The 18669-nt window shown below is 40.5% G+C and overlaps 1 protein-coding gene across 1 annotated transcript; it reads right to left on the bottom strand.

The window, feature by feature from the left end:
- Positions 1 to 860: 860 nt before the first annotated feature.
- On the bottom strand, positions 861 to 10809 carry LOC141797031 (monocarboxylate transporter 2). The gene is made up of 5 exons (XM_074678411.1): positions 10575 to 10809; positions 9867 to 10010; positions 9093 to 9778; positions 7343 to 7583; positions 861 to 1003 (listed from the first exon to the last, which is right to left on the bottom strand). The coding sequence occupies exons 1-5, from the start codon at positions 10807 to 10809 to the stop codon at positions 867 to 869; spliced, it is 1443 nt and encodes a 480-aa protein (XP_074534512.1). The 3' UTR covers positions 861 to 866.
- Positions 10810 to 18669: the final 7860 nt, after the last annotated feature.

Here is an 18669-nt window from a genome sequence, read left to right on the forward strand (position 1 = left end):
TGTGGAAAAGCTGCTCCATAAAGATGAATAACAAAGCATGAAAAGAATAAATGATTGAGGATGGAGTGTCTTAATATATCTGATATTTCTTCATACAATTTTTCATCTCAGTTAAAAAACATATCAGCACATTAAACATTAGGCTGATGAATTTGTGGCGAACGATGGATGTTTCACATCAGACCATTGTTCATAAACGCTCCATGTTAAAAACAAAAGCTCATCATTCAACACAAAGTTTCTGTGAATTTGATGTCAGTTTGAAAATGAAGGAATTTGTCTTCTCCATTAAAGTGTAAATTATGTGTAGATGTAAAACTTAACTGAACAGAACATGGACAAGTCCAAAAAATGATGAATTTCAAATTATTAAAAGGCAAAGTAAAAACTGAATTGCTTGTAATTGGTAAATAGTCTGCCAGTGGGGTGAAAAAGCAAAACAAAACATGTATTAGTCAAGTTCCTTGGTATAAGAACAACGTTTGAAACTGGAATAACACCTGCTCAAATATCTTTTGTACAGTTATGGTTGTAAAACGACTCAAGGAGTGACTGAAAGGTTCTGACTAGACTCCCTCCTCAGTGCTTTCATTGACAAGCATGACAGTAAATCTCTATCCTCCATGTAATCATGGACAGACAGACAGACAGACAGACAGACAGACAGACAGACAGACAGACAGACAGACAGACAGAGTACTCTGAGACCATGGTGATCCAGCAGCATATGAGAGTGGTTTAAGTCTCTGTCTTAGAAACTGAATCAGAAGTCTCTGTTTATTCCCTCTGTCATGAAGCCCTTGTCTTTGCTCAGTTCTGTCCGTTCACATCACGGCCTGCTCCTCCACTTCAGCTCTGGACATGCTTTAGTTTTTGATGGTTGACCTCTGACCTCTGCGTTTCATCTGATGGAGGAGGAGGAGGAACATGGCTGAGACGATGAGAGACACTCCTGCCATGAGGAAACCCGTCCCATAATCGTTCATCTTGTCTATGAAGAATCCTGAAAGTAAAAAAAAAAGTGTTTGAAAAAGTTTCAACCAGATACATACATATTTATAAAAATATAAAACGACTGGAATGAGTCACAGGTTTTCTTTCAAATAACCACAGTGGAAATTTAAAGGGACATTTGTCCACATTGACAGTAAAAACTTCATGGATAGCATCAGACATCTGACATTGACAAATCAACAACTGACCACCGTTTTAATAGTGTCCTGCCACAAAGAAAGGAAAGATATAAACTATCAGGCAAAGCCAACTATCAAGATATCCAGCTTATTTCATGTTGACTAGAAATGGTTTCCAAGCTAAAATTTGACATTTTAACTACAAAATGTGATTACATAAAAGTAGTTGCTGTGATTTATTTATTTTTTCTAAAGTTGAGCTATAAAGCGTCTTGTCAGGTCACCACACTGATGCTGATGCAACCTCACTTTTAGACTACCCAACATGAGGCAAAGAGACCATAGACTGTATAAAACATGGACGTAGATCTGTGACGCCCCCCCTGTCTGTTCCTGAAACCTGAAATGAAGCCAATCTGCGGACGCAGCAACATTTGCTACGACGCCAGCTGTGAGTTTTTCTTCGAGCAGCTACAGGGCGCCTGGCTGTCACGTGACCTGAGCTGTGCCTCTGATTGGAAAATCAAACAATCCTAATAACAACTAAACCATAGAGATAGAAAAAAAAAATCACTCAGTGTACAGTGTGTGCTAGGGCTGGACAATTAATCGGATTTCAATCGTGATTTCAATTTTGCCATCTGACAATCATAAAAACAATATAATCGAAGAAAAACAATTAATATGCCACACAGTGTAGATGTATGCAAGTTCCTGTGCCTCATAGCTCTTCTGTGTTCCATGTGCAGCCACAGCGAGTGTGTGTGACTTATGAGTATCAATAATACTGTATGTGCCACTTGCTGGTTCTTTAAAGTTGTGTTTAAATCAGTACTGAAGTTTTTGAAAAAATGTTCATTAATCGTGATTTCAATATCACTTAAAATAATCGGGATTCTTATTTTTACCATAATCGCCCAGCCCTAGTGTGTGCTGTTAGTGAAATTAGCATTTTAGACCCAAGCCGTTTTTTTTTTAACCAGGCTGTAAATGTGTTTTTTAATGCCGTAAAAGTCTGTTTTTAAATGCTGGGTGTGTTCGTGACATCTGGTCTTTCTGCAGCCAGCCTCGAGAAGATTCTCAATGAACGGCAACTTCTGGCACTTTCTGCATAGGTCATTTTTACTGACTAGATGTTGCGCCTTGAAAGAGACCGAGTTGAGGCAGACTTTTGGTCTAATCCAATATCTTGCTTAGAAAAATGAAGCCTATGCAGAGGTGCTAAAAGTTGCTGTTCATTGAGAATCTGCATAAAGCTGACTGCAGAAAGACTGGAAATCACGTACACAGCCAGCCACAAAAAAATAACTTTATGGCACTAAAAAACCTTTTTACAGCCTGGTTAAAAAAAATGCCTTGTATTTGGAGTGCAGATTTTGCTGTTAGCACACAGGGGGTGAATTTTTTTCTAACTCAGTGGTTTAGAAGTCATTAGGATTGTCTGGCTGTCCAATCAAAGCTCAGCTCAGCTCACGTGACTGACAGGCCCCCTGTAGCTGTTAGAACAGAAGCTCAAAGCCTGCGTCACATCCAATACGGACATGTCTGGCAATGAGCTTCATTTCACTGTTTCAGGACCAGACAAGTGACGTCACAAAGACTGTCGGTAATTAATACTGTCTATGATCTCTTTACTAACAGCTACAGTGTGTCCACCTGTTGGTTAACTTGTAACCTCATATACTTCTCATATATTCCTCTTATCACTTTACCATGTTTGCTGCGAGAGCAACGGGCTACTCAGACCAAAACCTTTTTTTTTTTTTTTTTACCATGCTGTTAACATATTTTTTTTGTTTTATTTATTGTTGTGTATGTGGCTTGAGGTGCTACTAGAGCCAGCCTCAAGTGGACACTTGAGGAACTGCAGTTTTAACACTTTAGCGTTGGCTAATCGATACAGGAGGTTGCAGCTTGGTTTTGATACATATGTTAGCATCTGTAAAAGAGAATAGATGTTGTTGCAAATTCAAAAATGGAGTGATATTTCTCCAGAGTTTTTGACATTGAGCCTGACACCAGAGGAAAAGTCTGCTGTGTGAAAACAGTGAGTTACATCATTTGTTTCTGACATCAATGAGCACTGGAGCACAGGAAAGTGACATTTATAGTATCTTCATTTAAAGACAGACTCTTCAGAGCAAGTTGAACACTGGGGCAGAGATAAGGAGAAGAAGGATTACACGAACACGGAGATTCGTTTCATCCTGAGGCGGTAATGTCTGTGCTGTCCTCCTGTGAAGGAAACGTAATTAGAACGCTTTGATGAATCCTCAGTATCTATCAGCTTTCCGCTCTTCAAAGTGAGCAAAGTACTGAGCGCTACAGTAAATAAGTTAGAAATAGCCTCTGTGTCAGTGGGACCATGTAAAATTATAAATAGGACACTACCTTCACTTTAATTAGGTCTTAAATTGAGGTTACTTTCTGCCTGTAGCATTTGCAGAGGGGGAACAGTTCTGTGATGTGGCGTGACTTTTTTTTCTGAATTAGGATTCAAGAAATACGTTTAAAAAATGACTAATGCTGGTATTTAATGTGAGAATAAAGACTAGGAAAAAAAAGCAGCAGGAAAATAAAAAGCAGCTCATCTCCCTCATTTCCTTTCCATCACTCCTCAGATGAAGAGCACACTTTGCAGATTCAAATCCACTAAAAAAGGATAAACTCCAGGCTCCTCTATATCCACCAGAGTGAAATAGTAGTAGCATAAACTAAAATCGCTCTCATTCCCACAAACACACTTCTTGGAAATCTTTAAATACCATTAAATGAATCCAAACCGCAGTTATGTGAAAGCTTTGTTTTCCACTCGGTTGGAGAGGTTTCCCAGCTGATTTATCACAGCTTTTGCTCCGAGGCCTGACATTTCCTGGCAGGAGGGGATGTGCCCGGCTGCCAAAGTCAAGCTGGATGTTTTTCAGGCTGTATTTACGGCTATTGTTTGGAGATGTGTGTGAAAATGGGTCGTAACCTCGGCGATCAGGTTCAAATGCCTGCTGGTGTGTGGGTGGCGTGGCTGTAGTGTGAGATGGTCAGAACAGAGAGGGCAGGAAAACAAGATTTTAAGACAGCTGGATGTGAGCACCAGGGGCAATTTATTCAACAATGTGCCTTTATAGATGGTTTTATATGTGACTGAGTGTGTGTGCTTTGTGTGTGTGTGTGTGTACTCATTTTCTTATACATAGAAATATTGAGAAGCTAAGTGTGAACATGTTACTAATGAAGGACACCTACACTTTTTGCTACATGCAAAGAAAGTGTGAGAAGTCTCTTTTCCTATATTCATTTTTTTAATCAGTGCAAGCTTTAACGGCAGGAATTTACATGATTAATTTTAAAAGAGATTAACTGAAAGAAGACAGAGACATCCCATTAAATATGACATCTTAGATATGTTTCAAGGAGTTTTCCATGACGACTCATAGCTGTAGTTTCCAGTTTCCAGTTTCATAGCATTAAAAAGCCTCATGAATAGAGGCTGTTGTATGGGGTGAAGTTCTTGGCTTGGCTATGACTGACAGAGGCCAGGAAAAATATAAGAGTATTAGTGGTAATGGAGGGGTGGGACTCAAAATCCCTGGCAAAGCCTCTGAACAGAAAAAAATAATTAGGTTAACCTGCTGCTGGCGCTGATCGGCTCACATTAACAGTTAACTTTCTGATGAACATGGTGAATTATTAAATTGCTGAAGAGTCATTTATTCCCATTCAGAGTTGATGGGCTCAGATGTGTTAGTCTGGTGATCAAAACTCCCATTATTCCTCATCTATCCATCATTATGGTGGTTTTTACAAACATCTGTTTCCTAACTACTGAACCTAAATGCTTTTCTAACAGTGTATCACATAAACACACGAATTTTTCATATTTTATCTTTGATGTAGGACATCTCATTTATGCTGTTGTCCAAATTTGCTCAGGTCCTCTGGTGATTAGAGGAATTTGGAACAAGAGTCAGCAAGATGGATAAGTCCACATTAGAGTCCAGATTGTTAAGAACCTCTCGCTTTGATTTAATTTTGATTCTTAAGTTTGCGATTCCATTAAATACTAATTTAAATGCTTTGATGTTTATTCAGCAAGAGGTAGAAATACACAGATAATTTAAGTTTTTTGTGACAGTTTTTATATAATTATTTTCATGCTCATGTGAACATATATGGTATATTGCCTCACAATTTTGAGCAATAAAATTCCCAAACACCTGCTGGCTTTAATGCTGCTGCTGCTGCTTGCTTAAGTTGCCATTTTGTTGTTGTTTGGTCTGGTGTGGCCTCTGTCCGTACAACACATTGCTATAATGATGAGGTCGTTACAAAAAAAGATCTCCCTTGGTTCATGGGACATTGGAGGGGCAGGCCTCAAACACCAAGGTCTGCCAGTAGATCTGCCCCTGACGAGCCACCAGAGGGCTGGCCAATCAGAGGGGAGGGGGTTTGTGGAACAGGGAGCCTTAAAGAGACAGCAGCTGAAACAAGAAGTTTCAGACATAGGCTTGAATGGGGGTTTTTAAGACAAAAACAAACAAAAAACATGAGAAAAACAAAAACAGGGACTGTTTGAGCTGCTCATGTAAAAATATTACAGGGGGACAGAATAAAGCAAAGAAAACACAATACCCCATCTTTAAGCTCATCCTATAGCAATTCTGATGTTTTCTCTTGTCTTAAATTGACAAGTTTCATCAGTTTAACCGACAGTCCACAGGGTTAAATCACTTACCCTATAAGAATAGAAATACAAATTAAACAACCATATCTTTAACAGTCTGTTTCTGAAGTAGGCTTCAAGTGTCATTCCGGGTAAAGACTTATTTTATGTCTAGCAAAACAAGTTTCAGTACAGATTTTTGGTCCTGTCCGGTACCATCTGTTTTCACCAACCTGCCAGCTTCCTGGTACTATAGCTGCCGACAGGAACACTGATAGTTGTGTGGTATCCAGTCTGCAGGGATCTACATCACCTCTCTGCTGGTCACTTATTGTCTTATTGAGGGGTCTTTTCAGTGAAACCAGCACTTGAAAAGTTAATTTACTGAAAACTAAACCACTGAAATGCACCATGACCTGATTAGAGACAGAAATTTAAATAACAAAGAAAAGAAAAGAAAAAAAATCACTTGCAGGCCGGTCTGCCTGACTCTTGATTCAGCATGCCCTGTAAACTAAAGCGGTCGCTTGCTTCCTCGAGTACCATCCGCTGGGTAATTACCTTAACACAATATAAAACCTCTCTCTGCATTTAACAGCTTGTTGTAGATGGTAGTAAAAGAATTAAAAGTTCACTTCATCCCAGTTATATTATACCTTCAATAAAAAACAGGAGACTCTAGACCAGAACTCATCTCCCTCTCCTACAGTCTCTGTGTTCATAAGACGGATCTGTCAGCATGTTTTCAGGCCTGACAGAACAACTGGAGTCAGCCTCGGGACCTTGGCTGGTCGATGTTGTTCACAGCTCACTGCTGCTGACCTCTAGTGGCCAGAGCACCAGGTTTGAAACAGACAGAAGTCTCAGATTTCTCTCCTCTTTTTGTTTGCCACTGAGGTGTCTCTTAGTCTGTTGCTGTGTAGGACAAGATGTATGAACAAGGACAGAATTCATGTGAGGCAGAAAGGAGAGCCATTTGGGTGAGAAAAACTCAATTTTAAAAGAGAAAGAAATCTTTAGGAAGCAACCAGCTGTGAAATTAACACAATCATAAAAAGTCATGATGTCATAATTTTTGCACAGTTGCTCTGTGAATAAAACCTCGGATCCTGCGGGATGGATCATTGACAAAACTCATGAGTAATTGAAGGACGGCGCTGCAGTGTCATAAAGGTGTAAGAATCTCATTTTGGTTGAATGGACTCACTGAGCTGTAGTTACAATGCAGAACGATGTATAAGCACATCAATTGTGTGAGATTTAATGGGCTGGAAGAAAGGGCCTGGGATAATGACACAATCACCTTGAGGAAATTATTTGGATTTTTTTCTAACAGAAAGGTTAACGTGGTAGAAATGCAAGTCTCCTCTTTGCTTTATGTTTCACTCTTTGCTGTTTCTTGTAGTTTTGGAGTTTGCAGATTGTAATCATGGGGGAACAGATCACAGGGAATTTTAAAGCAAAAAGCAGAGCTGAAATCCATCTTTTCTGAAATGCTCAGTAGGAACACCATGTACTTGCAGTTGACTATCAAAGCATCTTTTTCACTCACCAGCAATGGGCGGTCCAAGGAGGCCTCCGCTGCTGCGTATGAGCATGAAGAATCCCAGCGCGCTCCCCAGCCTGTGGATGCCGACAACCTCAGCCAGCACAGTGATGTGTATGGCAACCGTGGCACCGTACACCAGGCCGTACGCCACGCTGAAACCAACCAGCTCAGGGAATGTAGAAGCCAGAGGGCAGAGGAGGACTACCACACCCTGCAGGATCACTGTGGCTGTCAACTGATGCACCTGATGGGAACAATTACACAGGAGGCAGTCAGGGATTTAAAGCCTGCTTAATGACCTTTATGGTGGTGCTGTTTTTACCATCCCATGTGCAAAAATTGAGAAAACTTAGTCCTTTGTAATTCTGTCCTGTGCATATGTAAATAGGCTTATACTATAAGCAATTAGTCAATCAAGTAAATAAATAAAGATAATGAATAAATAGATAAATAAATAGATAATAAATTATTTCATTGTTTTAAATTTTACATCAAACACACTAAATACATTTTGCCACAAAAAAGTAAGGGCTGCTTTACGCAGCATTCCACCTGTGGGAGGTTCCACAGGTGCATAAAGTAACTCAAGTAAGAACAAATTATAACCTAAATGTTGAGTAGTTTTGGTTATTAAAAAGGGGTGTTCTGTAGATGAAAATGATTAACAGTGGAAGCTGCCACCAGAGGTAACTGTTAAACCTCTCTGAGGTGTTTTTGGCCTAATGGCCAAAAACACCTGGTGTGTCTCTGCTCTGTCACGACACCAAATCAGATACTCAAGTCAATGTGTCAACACACACCAGATCCACTCTGTTTAAATCAGGCTGTATCCCTGCTAAGGCAGGCTGCAGCAGACATACAAGCCTCCTAGTTTTGCAGGAGCTGTGATGCAAAAAGCAGATTGAGCAGGACAAGAAGTTGTGCAAGAAAACCAAATAAAAATGTCTTGTGACTTTCAAAATAAAACAATCAGTGTCACATGAGCCACATTCACCTGACACGTCCAGAGAAATGTCTAATTTTAAGATATCTAAAGACAAATCGGACGCCTGAACTCCTTGTAAAGAGTAAAAAAAATCTGCCAATTGGGTATGAAAATTGTACTTGTAGGGTTTAATGTTTAAAGAAATTAAGCTGAAATTTCTCTCACCCCATTGGCAGATTGTTTTTACTCCTTACAAGCAATTAAGGCATCAGTTCTGTTTTGAATAAAGAAAATTTGTTGCACTTGTCAGGTGAACAGCATAGCATAGAGGGAGTGTAAGGAAAAAGTTTCTTTTCTACATAAATACCTGATTTTATTCCACAACTTAAAATAAGATTATCAATACTATAAAAAGTTAAAAATATTAAAATATTATGAAACATTTTTTTCTAAACGTGAGCCATAAACACTTGTAGTGTGTAACTGTTATTCTAAGAACATGAGCTGTTTTTCCCTCTCACTGAGGTGAACGTAGTGATTCTAATTTGTATTATCACCCATTCACAATACACAATACTTTACGTACCCTTCAGAGCGTCATGAACTGACTGAATGTGTTGGAAGTTTGAGCTTTTAAACTTTCTGTGGTAACATTAGATTTAACACACATATATGATCAACTGTTAACAGCAAATCAATAGATATACTTTTCATTTTCTACAATTACTTGCTCTTTTCTACTTCTGTAAATCCCAACACTTATCCCCATTTTGTGTGTATTGAATTCCTTGTTTTAGCTGCTCAGATTAAAAATAACACTCTACTTACGGTCTCCACCAGCCTTAGATTCGCCACCCAGCCAGAGAGCACTCGTCCGAACAGGTCCAGCACTGCAGAGATGGACATGAGCGCAGCTGCCTGGTACTCTTCAATCCCCTTACTGCGAGCGTATGGCACCAGAAACAGAGCAGGAGCATAGAAACCCAGAGCAGCAAACACACCAAACATAGAGTAGACCATGAATCGAGGATTGGTGATGAGGGTGTAATCCACATAGATTAGGATTCTACTCCTTAGATCAGCTTGTGTAGTCCTGTTGCTGCTTTGGTCCTCCATGGTTGAAGCCGGTCTCTCCGGGAACTCTAGACAGACACTGGGTGTCTCCTGATCATCTGAGTCCCTGCTCTCCAGAGGAACCTCAGAGTCATCTTTTGATTGCATTTCCGAGGACAAGCACTCCTCCTGTACTTTGACCTCACAAGTCACATCCCTGGAGGTTTTCAGGGGCCTCAGCAGCACCCCGCACACACACAGGTTGAGCTGCAGGCCCCCCAGAATCAGCAAAGCCCCCCTCCAGGAGTAGTTGTCAATTAACAGCTGGGACAGAGGAGTTACAACAAAAGTCAGGATGCACTCTCCAGAACTGGCCAACGCATTCGCAACTGGACGCCTCTTCTCAAAGTACAGGCCCAGCATGGTCATGGTGGGGGTCCATGTCAGTGCATAGCCCAGACCTGCAGCAGAGAAACACAGTGGTGGGTTTCAAACTGTGCGCTGGAGTGAGTCTGCTCTGGATGCAAATGTTTGAATGTAAGCACTCACCGTTCAGGAACCCCACGGTGAGATAGAGTTCAACTAGGTTACGAGAAAATGAGCCCAACACGACTCCTATGCTGCAGATCAGTCCTCCCACTACCACCACAGCACGGTGGCTGTAACGGACGCTCAGAGCAGACGATACGGGAGCTGAAGAGGGACACACAGGACATTTGTTACCATCCTTTGCTGTTTTTTCAAGCCTTAAAGTTCAAGAGGTATTTTCTATTAAGATGCTTGGATAAGATTTTTCTTTTAAAAATGAAATCCTGTTTGACAGACAGATATTTTCTTCTTTAACCCATGGAGGCTGTTTTTCAAAGAGGATTTTTGTCGATCAGTTAAAAGTAAAAACAAAATGTGATGGAGTCAAATAGAAGCAAGGACTCAGCCTTGATGTGTTTTATCAGGTGTGCAGCAGAGACAGAGAGCTGTGAGAGTGCAAAAGGTTCAAAAAGTCCTGCTCAACACATTTTTTTCATATTCTTTTCTTGTGTTTGATCACCTGCAGGAAACCATACTTATCAACTGCTGCCTCGTACAAATCCATGTAAACAAAAAAGAACAATGACTTTAACGTGAAAGAGAGACATCTGGTGGTCAAAAAATAAAGCAGTTTTTTAAAGTAAAAGTCTGAGAGAATTTGAAAGATCAAACAAACTTGAGTTGTTACAGACTTACTCTCAGGTGAAAGACCAAGGCTGTGATATTTACCCACAATGTGAATGGTAGCCACAGCTATGGAGGTAATCCAAGACGTTTCTGTAGCTGAGGTTTCAAAGTACTGATGAATCTCAACATAGAAAACACCAAAGGATTTAATGGCTCCGAACGTCAGGCCACAGACCAGGAAGGAGGAGAGCAGGATGAACCAGGCATGGCCTCCGTCAAGTGCAGCAGATGGTGCTTCAGGTACCCTGACCCTCTGAGCCTTCACTGGGGGGTCCATGGTGGTCTGTGCTGGTTTACGGCAACACTCAGATCTCCAGGAGAAAACAGGAGAAAGATTTACATTTACATTTTCTTACATCATTGTTACAAAAAGTTTTTTCTGGGGACTTATTCTTACAATCTTACTCAAGATAACATGGAGACCTTTTCTCATTCCAAAAAATTTGCTTCATCCAGCTTCAAACTTTGTGGTTTTGGCTCACCTCATCCAGATCGTTGGATTTAATTTTTGTGATGAGAAGTTTATACTGTTTCTTATTTTATATCTGAGAAAAGAGACTCTAATTTTGCTCTCCACCAAACCTATTTCATTCATGTTTGTTAAAAGTCCCATATTATGTAAAAATCACTTTAAGTCTTTTAGTGAAATTTGTGGGTCTTTGGCTTTCCTCCCAGCCCCCAAAAATGTGATATTTAATGACAAAACCTGTACTTAGTAGTTCTTGTGAATGTAAAATCCTGACCTCAAACGAGCTGTTTGGATTTTCCGGGATTTGCCGACGTCAGCGATTCCCTTTTTTTGACCAATCAGGAGCAAGCCTGACCTGATTGGTCCACCGGCGCAGATTACCCCAGAACCTCCTCCCCACTCCAGCAGCGGGGAGGAGAATGCCAAAGTTGAAGAGCCATCACTGCTTTGTTTTGGGCTGTAAACAGCCACATAGTTCCATGCTCAAGCTTCCTATCTTGGAAGAAGACAAGACTAAGCGGCTAGAGTTCATTTGTCAAGGAAATGTTCCAGCTACACTCAGTAAAACTGTGCATGTGTGTGCTCGTCACTTCACGGCCGACTGCTTTTCCAACTTTGGACAGAACAACAGAGGGCTAGTGAATAGACTGGTCCTGAATCCATGCGCATTACCAACCATCTGCCAACAAACCTGGGACCCTGGAAATGTGAGTATTTTAAATGCTGTGGAGCAGATGTAAGAGCTTTTCCTCAGTGCCCCCCCTGTCTCTGTGTTAGCTTCAGGATGCTAACTTTAGCTGCTGTTAGCCTGTTGTTTTAGCCTGTAATGTTGCGGTAAAGGAGCTTCGCTGTTTTCTAAACATTGTGCTGCTCTCAGTGACGTGGAAGAGCGGGGCGGTATCAGCGGTGGCTCATTTACATATGAAGGTCACGCCCACTAAATCAGAGCGTTCTGAACAGAGGGGCTATGGACCAAAACATGTTACGACCATTTCATGAAGACATCAAGAAACTCTTGCTTGTTTACAATGTTTCCATTTGCCAAAGTGAAGTCTACTCACTGCTCTCTTCTGTTTTATCACATGTGCCATGACTTCATGCATAAGGAATAAAATGATTATGGAGCATTGCCTTTTGCATCCATGAAAATCTTTTGATGCACAGATTGAAAAACAACATAGCTGTGTATTTGATCACAGTACTATATCTGGAGCTGTGTGTGTGAATCTTATCTTCATCTCATAAACCTGCTGTAAACTGAACATACCATGAAACCCCTCACCTTCATTCTCATCACCCAGATGATAAAACGTGAAGTGAACTGCATGACTATAAACAACATTTTGAGGAGCTGGTTGGGATATTAAACGGTTAAGACCGTCTTTGTTGAAGCAGAGTTGATCATTTATGACAGAGAGCTCTTCTTGTAAATTTCAGACAGCCTATGAGGAATTAAAAAGTGCTGTACCTGTTTACAGGAAGAAACAAGAGATTAAATTTTAAACTTCTGCTTTTTTTATTTCTTTATACAGCGAGCAGACAGGGTGCGATAGGATCAGGCTCAGCATTTACTCACAAAAACTCTTCAAGGAATATAAATGGATGAGATTACCCAGCTCCTGTTTGAATGGACTGAAATACCTCTACATCCTCACCTCTTTAATTTGCCAAACAGTCCAGGAGCACAAACTAATCACAAAACAAGTGACAGCGGAGACAAAGCATACAAATATTACAATAAAAAGCACATTTTTTACCTTATCAGCTGCAGTCAGTGTGAGGTCATCATGTCCCAGTCCTCACAGGATCTCAGTGGTGTCATTACCTGACTGCTGTGTTTCCTCTCTTATCACGTGCTGTAGTTGTTATGGTGTCAATCATACAGCCAAAGGCAGCACATGCATGACGGGTTTTCTAAGAAAGTAAGTTCCAGTTATTGGTTGCACAAGTCAGAAATGACCCAGAATAAACTAAGAGAGCGTAAAAAGTGTAGACAGAGAGCGTTTTAAGGACAAGTGTTTTTACCTCAAAGTTGATGACTCGTGAGTCCCTTGAGTTGTTTTATGTAAGAGCCCAGGCATCAGTTGAGATCAGCACGTGTGCACAGGAGTAGTTAACCTGGACGGACCTTTGTAACCAATTTCTGTGAGTTCCCAGCTGTGTCAACACCCAGGCACAAAGACATTGGTGGGGCAAAGTTTCATCTTCAGCTTTATAACCCTTTGTGTAAGCCTGTGATATAAAGTCAAGATTTACCTCAAACTTTATCAACAACACTCTGACACACTGCTTAGAATAATGATAACGACAGACAGGATATAAAGAGTACTAACACGATCATAACAGTGAGTTTAAAGCTCAATGGTGCTAGTGTCTTCAAACATAGATCTATCCAAAGATTAATTCATCATATCGCTGGTTGTTGCTGGTATTGAAACCTTTGGGTCGTAGAGCATCTCTGAGCTGCTGAGCTTTACAAATTCCCCTCAACTAGTAGTGGCAGTGATAACAGCAACGGTGTTCAAAGCTATTACATTTGTGCTCCGACTTCTAGCAGTCCAACTCACCTCTCCTAAAGCTAGCATACAACCAGCTCACTATACATGATCCCTCACTGTAATGCAGTTGTTTGTTTGGAATGAATCCACTGAACTCATCATGACATTACCTTGTTAGCAGTGTGTCAGTCTCTTTTGCTCTCCTTGCCTTTCCTGGATGAAATGCTCACTGAAACCTTAGAAGACACTATTTTAAGACACAACTGTGTCACTAGCTGAAAAAAGAAACAGCTACATGTAGCTGGACCCATCAGCCAGCTCACTTTCATTTTGCTGGCAGGTGAGTCTCATTCAAAACAGCATCATTCAAAGTCACAATTCCAGGTCGTTAAAAGCAAACTCCTGAACACTTAACCAACAGATATATAGTAGTTAGAAATGTGACTGTGCTGAAACGTTATCATTAAGTGTACTTTTGACAGTTTGAGCAGGAGTCTGACACTTTTGATGAACTAATGTCTCTCTTCTGTTTAAAGAAAGCCCAAAACAGAAATAGGAAAAATTGTTTTTGTCTTTTTTTTATTCTGCACCCCAGCCTGAAAATAATTGCAGAATATCTTGAGTTTGGTGTCTCAGCAAATCCAAAATGAAAGGCCTTAGGGCAGATTTTTTTTTTTTTTTCAAATTTATTTACTTTACTTCAAACAATTGTATTGTCTCAAGCTTACCTGACTTTTAACAGACTGTCATTTGAAATATTTATTTAAAATTTTAGAGCCTGTCAGTTTTTGCCCCCTGAGTCTTTTAATTTGTGTTCTTTTGGTGCTTACTGTCTCCACCAGGTCTCTGTTGAAAAATAAAAATCTTAATCTTAATGAGGAAAAAATGGTTAAGTGCACTGTGAGGGATGTCTAAACTGTAGACCCCAAAGTTCAAATTACTTCATTGGATTAAGCTATGAAAACTTTAAATTTGTTAGTGAGTTCAGTTTACCCAAATGTCTGAGTTTTCAGTGTTGAAAATGACAATTTCGGAGTAGATTTAACTTTTGTTACTGTTTAAGTAAGCACAACTTAAAATCATTAGTTTGTGACTGTGTTTTGTAACCATGAGTGATATAAGACCCTGCCAAACTTCTAGATGTGCAGTGGCACAGGCTGTCTGTGCTCCACAGCATGGACCAGCTGTCTGTGCTTATTGTGGCAACGATCAGCTGTCTATGCTCTATGTGATGCGGATTAACTGTGTCAACAACTAATGAATATATCTTTTTACACTTAATTCCAAAATTGGCCAAAGTAGCATGATAGTCCTGTCAAAAATTCATTTACAGATATATCAACCCATGCCATAGAGCACAGACCACCAGTCAGTGCCGTGGGGCTCAGACAACCTGTGCCCCCTGAAGAACAATATTTCAATGTTTGAGTATGTAGTTATGAAATTGGAGCTGATTTTTCTTATTTAATTAATTACTTTTTTTTTTTTAAGGTATCTGGGTTTGCAGTTATGGTGTTAACTGCAGTGACTCCTGTGGCCAGAATCTGTAGTGCTTTTCTGGAATTGAGGAAAATATTTTCCATGATGCAAAGTGACGAGATAATGTATTTATTTGTAGTTATGTAGATCTGTTATTTGAAATGAGACATTAATCAAACTTTGTAAACTCAGTTTGTGGTTTAGTGTCCAGAAGGTGAGCAGAATGTTTAGTGTGACTCACATTCTGGTGCTCTGAGAAGTGTTTGGTGCATAGTGCTGTTAAAGAGACCTTTAGTCCACAAGCTGTAAATTATTGCTTATTTCCAAGAGAAAATCTAACCCCACCCCACAGATCCTGAGAAATACTATTTAGAAACACCAGTTGTAGCACTGATAATCTAATTTTGAATTATAGATTATAAACAGGCAAGAATATAAAAGCTCTTTTGAATTAAGTCCTAAGAGTTTTTGAGGGGCTGGAGCAAAAAGAAAAAAAGCACATACAGTGAGAGTTTTTGCCACCCAAGGGTGCCGTTCATCATATTTTAACCAGCCAACAGGGAAGTTTCATGTATTTTTTTCACCCAAGAGAGCAGTTAAGTGTTTTTTGCCAAGCAAGAGGTCACTTTAGCACCCATTTTTTAACTACTGAGGCTTAAAGGGGGGGTGACGGCCTGTGCATACCACTGCCTCACAGGGACTTAAAGTGATACTCCAGGATGGAAGTAAGGTCCTATCACAAGGTTTAGGGGAGAAATTACCCCTACAGCAGTGATTTTGTGCAGCAGAAGTCCAGAGCGCTCGCACCAAACACCCCCTCCCTGCTCCTCTGCCGGTTTCCTCTGCACTTAGACGGGGCCATATTTTACTTGACCAAAAACACAAATAAACGGACTCCCACCAAAAACATCTGATATCAGTCTGCATTCACGCTTTATTCAAAGTGAACGGCAGGCTGTCCTTACTCTCATAATCATTCATCTTTACATTGTTGTTGCATAATTCGTCCTGGAAGACTACCCGTGTTTTTTACTGATACACTAAGCGGCGAGCACCTCATAGCCAGCTATGGCTCTGCAGCGGAGGTAGCGCCGTTTTACGACACGATGAGAACTAGAGCCATATTTAGCGGTGTTTTTGTGTGAAAGTAACGCGCTGAAAATTCTCTAAATAAAGTGTGAATGCAGACTGATATCAGATTTTTTTGGTGGGAGTCCGTTTATTTGTGTTTTTGGTCAAGTAAAAATTGGCCCCGTCTGAGTGCAGAGGAAACCGGCTGAGGAGCAGGGAGGGGGTGTTTGGTGCGAGCGCCCTGGGCTTCTGCTGCACAAAAACACTGCTGTAGGGGTCATTTCTGCCCTAAACCTTGTGATAGGACCCAACTTGTTCCATCCCGGAGTATCACTTTAAAAAAAATGTTCAAACAAACATATGTGCTACACTGAATGCAAAGCTAGAGGCCTATCAAACACAGTTTATTCTTTCACTAGTCCTGCCTCTTACAAGGCAAAGAGCCAATCAAATTCAAGGATTTTGGGGTTGGTAACTTGAGTCCATTCTACCCACACCATAGATCTTAGATACGATCTGATTCAGTCAGTCTGATTAACACAAAGTACTGTTTAAAGCTTAATACATGATCAGTCCATAAAGTTGACTTGTTTTATCCAAAAATGGGATCCCATGGTGCTGCTCATCTTTTTATTTCAGGAAGTTTTTCTTCTGTCATATCAGGCTGTTAATAGACTGACACAAAGCTGTAGGTCTGAATAATGACAGCAGATGGAAACAACAAACACTTAAGCCAGGCCTAAACGTACTTCATTAGTCTAAGTCATAACCTCATCACTAATATAATTTAGTAACAGTATTAATAACTGAGTAGAGTATTGTATGGCTCTTCTTGGCTCTGCTCAGAACTATCTGGAAGCTCTCAGGAGTTCATGCTGAAAGAGGCTAATCTTAGAGCAAACAAACTGACACATTTTAAAATTCTTGCAGTTGTGTTTTTAGATTTGGGAATAAAAAGACCAAGCTCCCTGATGCTCTGACTGTAAAACTCTCCATACACATCTCCTCAGTGTGCAAAAACTCAAAACCCCGACGGGCCAGCTGTGCCGAGCTATTAGTGCTGTTTGAGAGAAAGGCCTCAGTGAATGGTCAATTGAGAGAAGCAGTTTTCAAGGCTGTAAGGAGAAGCATAGCTCTGGAGTGTTTGGTGAAATGTGTTTATGCAATGTTCTGCTCATATTGAAAGCTGCTGTTGCACAAAGCAACCTCAGGGTCATGTGTATTACAGGAGTCATTGGGACGTGAAATGTGGACTTTTATGTAAGAAACCAGTGTGATTCACATATGGTAAACACGCTCAGCTGGAGCTGCACGCTCAATAGACCAGGACAGTGTTCTGCATGGTGTAAGTCAACACTGTGGGATGTCCTTTCATATGTGATAATCTCTCCATGATCACATCTCCCATGCTGCCTCACAGACAGCGATGGTAGTCCTCTGACAGTTAATGTGTCTGAGTAACGGCAAGTAGAGAAAAAACAGCAAGGTGCTCAGAGTGTGTGCATCCTCCCAGAAACAGAGCGATACTACATCATATGACTGAGGAACACGACCTATGTGTGTCTCATTATTGATATCATATGACAGTTCTGAAGATTGCATTTAACAAATTGTGAGTTTTGAGATTTGGCACCCCACTTCTGAGATACTGAACAAATGAGATTTGGTTCAGCACCCAGCTATAAAACATGATAAACTGTTGATTAGAGGGGAACAATACCATGCATTAAGAACATTTGTCAGTTTTGAATCCCCGTGTTTTTCATCTGCTGTTTACTGCATAACAAAGAGGAAAAGATGAATACGATGTGAAATGTGACAAGACTTTTACAGTCAGATGAGCTCATTATTCCACAAAGAGCTCGGACAAATGTCTCATAAATTCCCTCTAAGTGCCTTGGTGGTACAGGCTGCCAATAAACTTTTGCAAACTATTAATTCAGTCTATGAATTATCTCTTTGATGGCATGACAGTTCATTAAAGAGGCACAGCAACGAGGCTTCCTGCGCCAGATCATTACTGCGACGGAAACTACTCAAAGCCAAGTGTGAAGTGTCTGGCCCCAGTTTCTCTTGTCTCCTGAGTCAGCAGAAAGAGAGCAGCAAGGACAGTTAGGAGTTTTGTGTGAACAGGTCAACACATTATTATTGATCGCTTTATACAACAGAAGATCAGTTGGCACCATTCTTCACATCCCCAACTTTTGAATATTTCAATGTTAAAAGACTAAAGATGGATGTGATTCCTTCAAATAAAGCTAAGCACTGTGCATGTTACTGGATGAAAACCAGTGCAGGATACAACATACACTCCCTGACCAAAAAAAAGTCACCACCAAAAAAAAGGTAACACACTCTAATATCTCTTGCGACCATCTTTAGCTTTGATTACGGCACGCATTCCCTGTGACATTGTTTTGATAAGCTTGTCACAAGATTTATTTCCATCCAGTGTTGCAATAATTTTTCACCAAGATCTTCATTGATGACCAAAGCCTTCTCCAGCACATCCCAAAGATTGTCAATGGGGTTAAGGTCTGGACTCTGTGGTGGCCAATCCAATCCAATCCCGATGAATCCTGATCATTGTCATCTTGGAATATGGCCGTGCCATCAGGGG

The sequence above is a fragment of the Halichoeres trimaculatus genome, unplaced genomic scaffold (assembly GCF_033239565.1).
Source record: "Halichoeres trimaculatus isolate MK-OKI-2021-1 unplaced genomic scaffold, fHalTri1.1 fHalTri1_scaffold_10, whole genome shotgun sequence".
NCBI lineage: Eukaryota > Metazoa > Chordata > Actinopteri > Labriformes > Labridae > Halichoeres > Halichoeres trimaculatus.

What these genes read in the sequence shown, in the direction of transcription:
- LOC141797031 (XM_074678411.1), bottom strand. Translation starts at nt 10,809, where the DNA reads ATGGACCCCCCAGTGAAGGCTCAGAGGGTCAGGGTACCTGAAGCACCA. An exon ending in GGCTACCATTCACATTGTGG is followed by an intron (nt 10,011 to 10,574) that starts GTAAATATCACA and finishes GTCCCTCTTCAG; the next exon opens with CTCCCGTATCGTCTGCTCTG. An exon ending in CACCGTGGGGTTCCTGAACG is followed by an intron (nt 9,779 to 9,866) that starts GTGAGTGCTTAC and finishes TCTCTGCTGCAG; the next exon opens with GTCTGGGCTATGCACTGACA.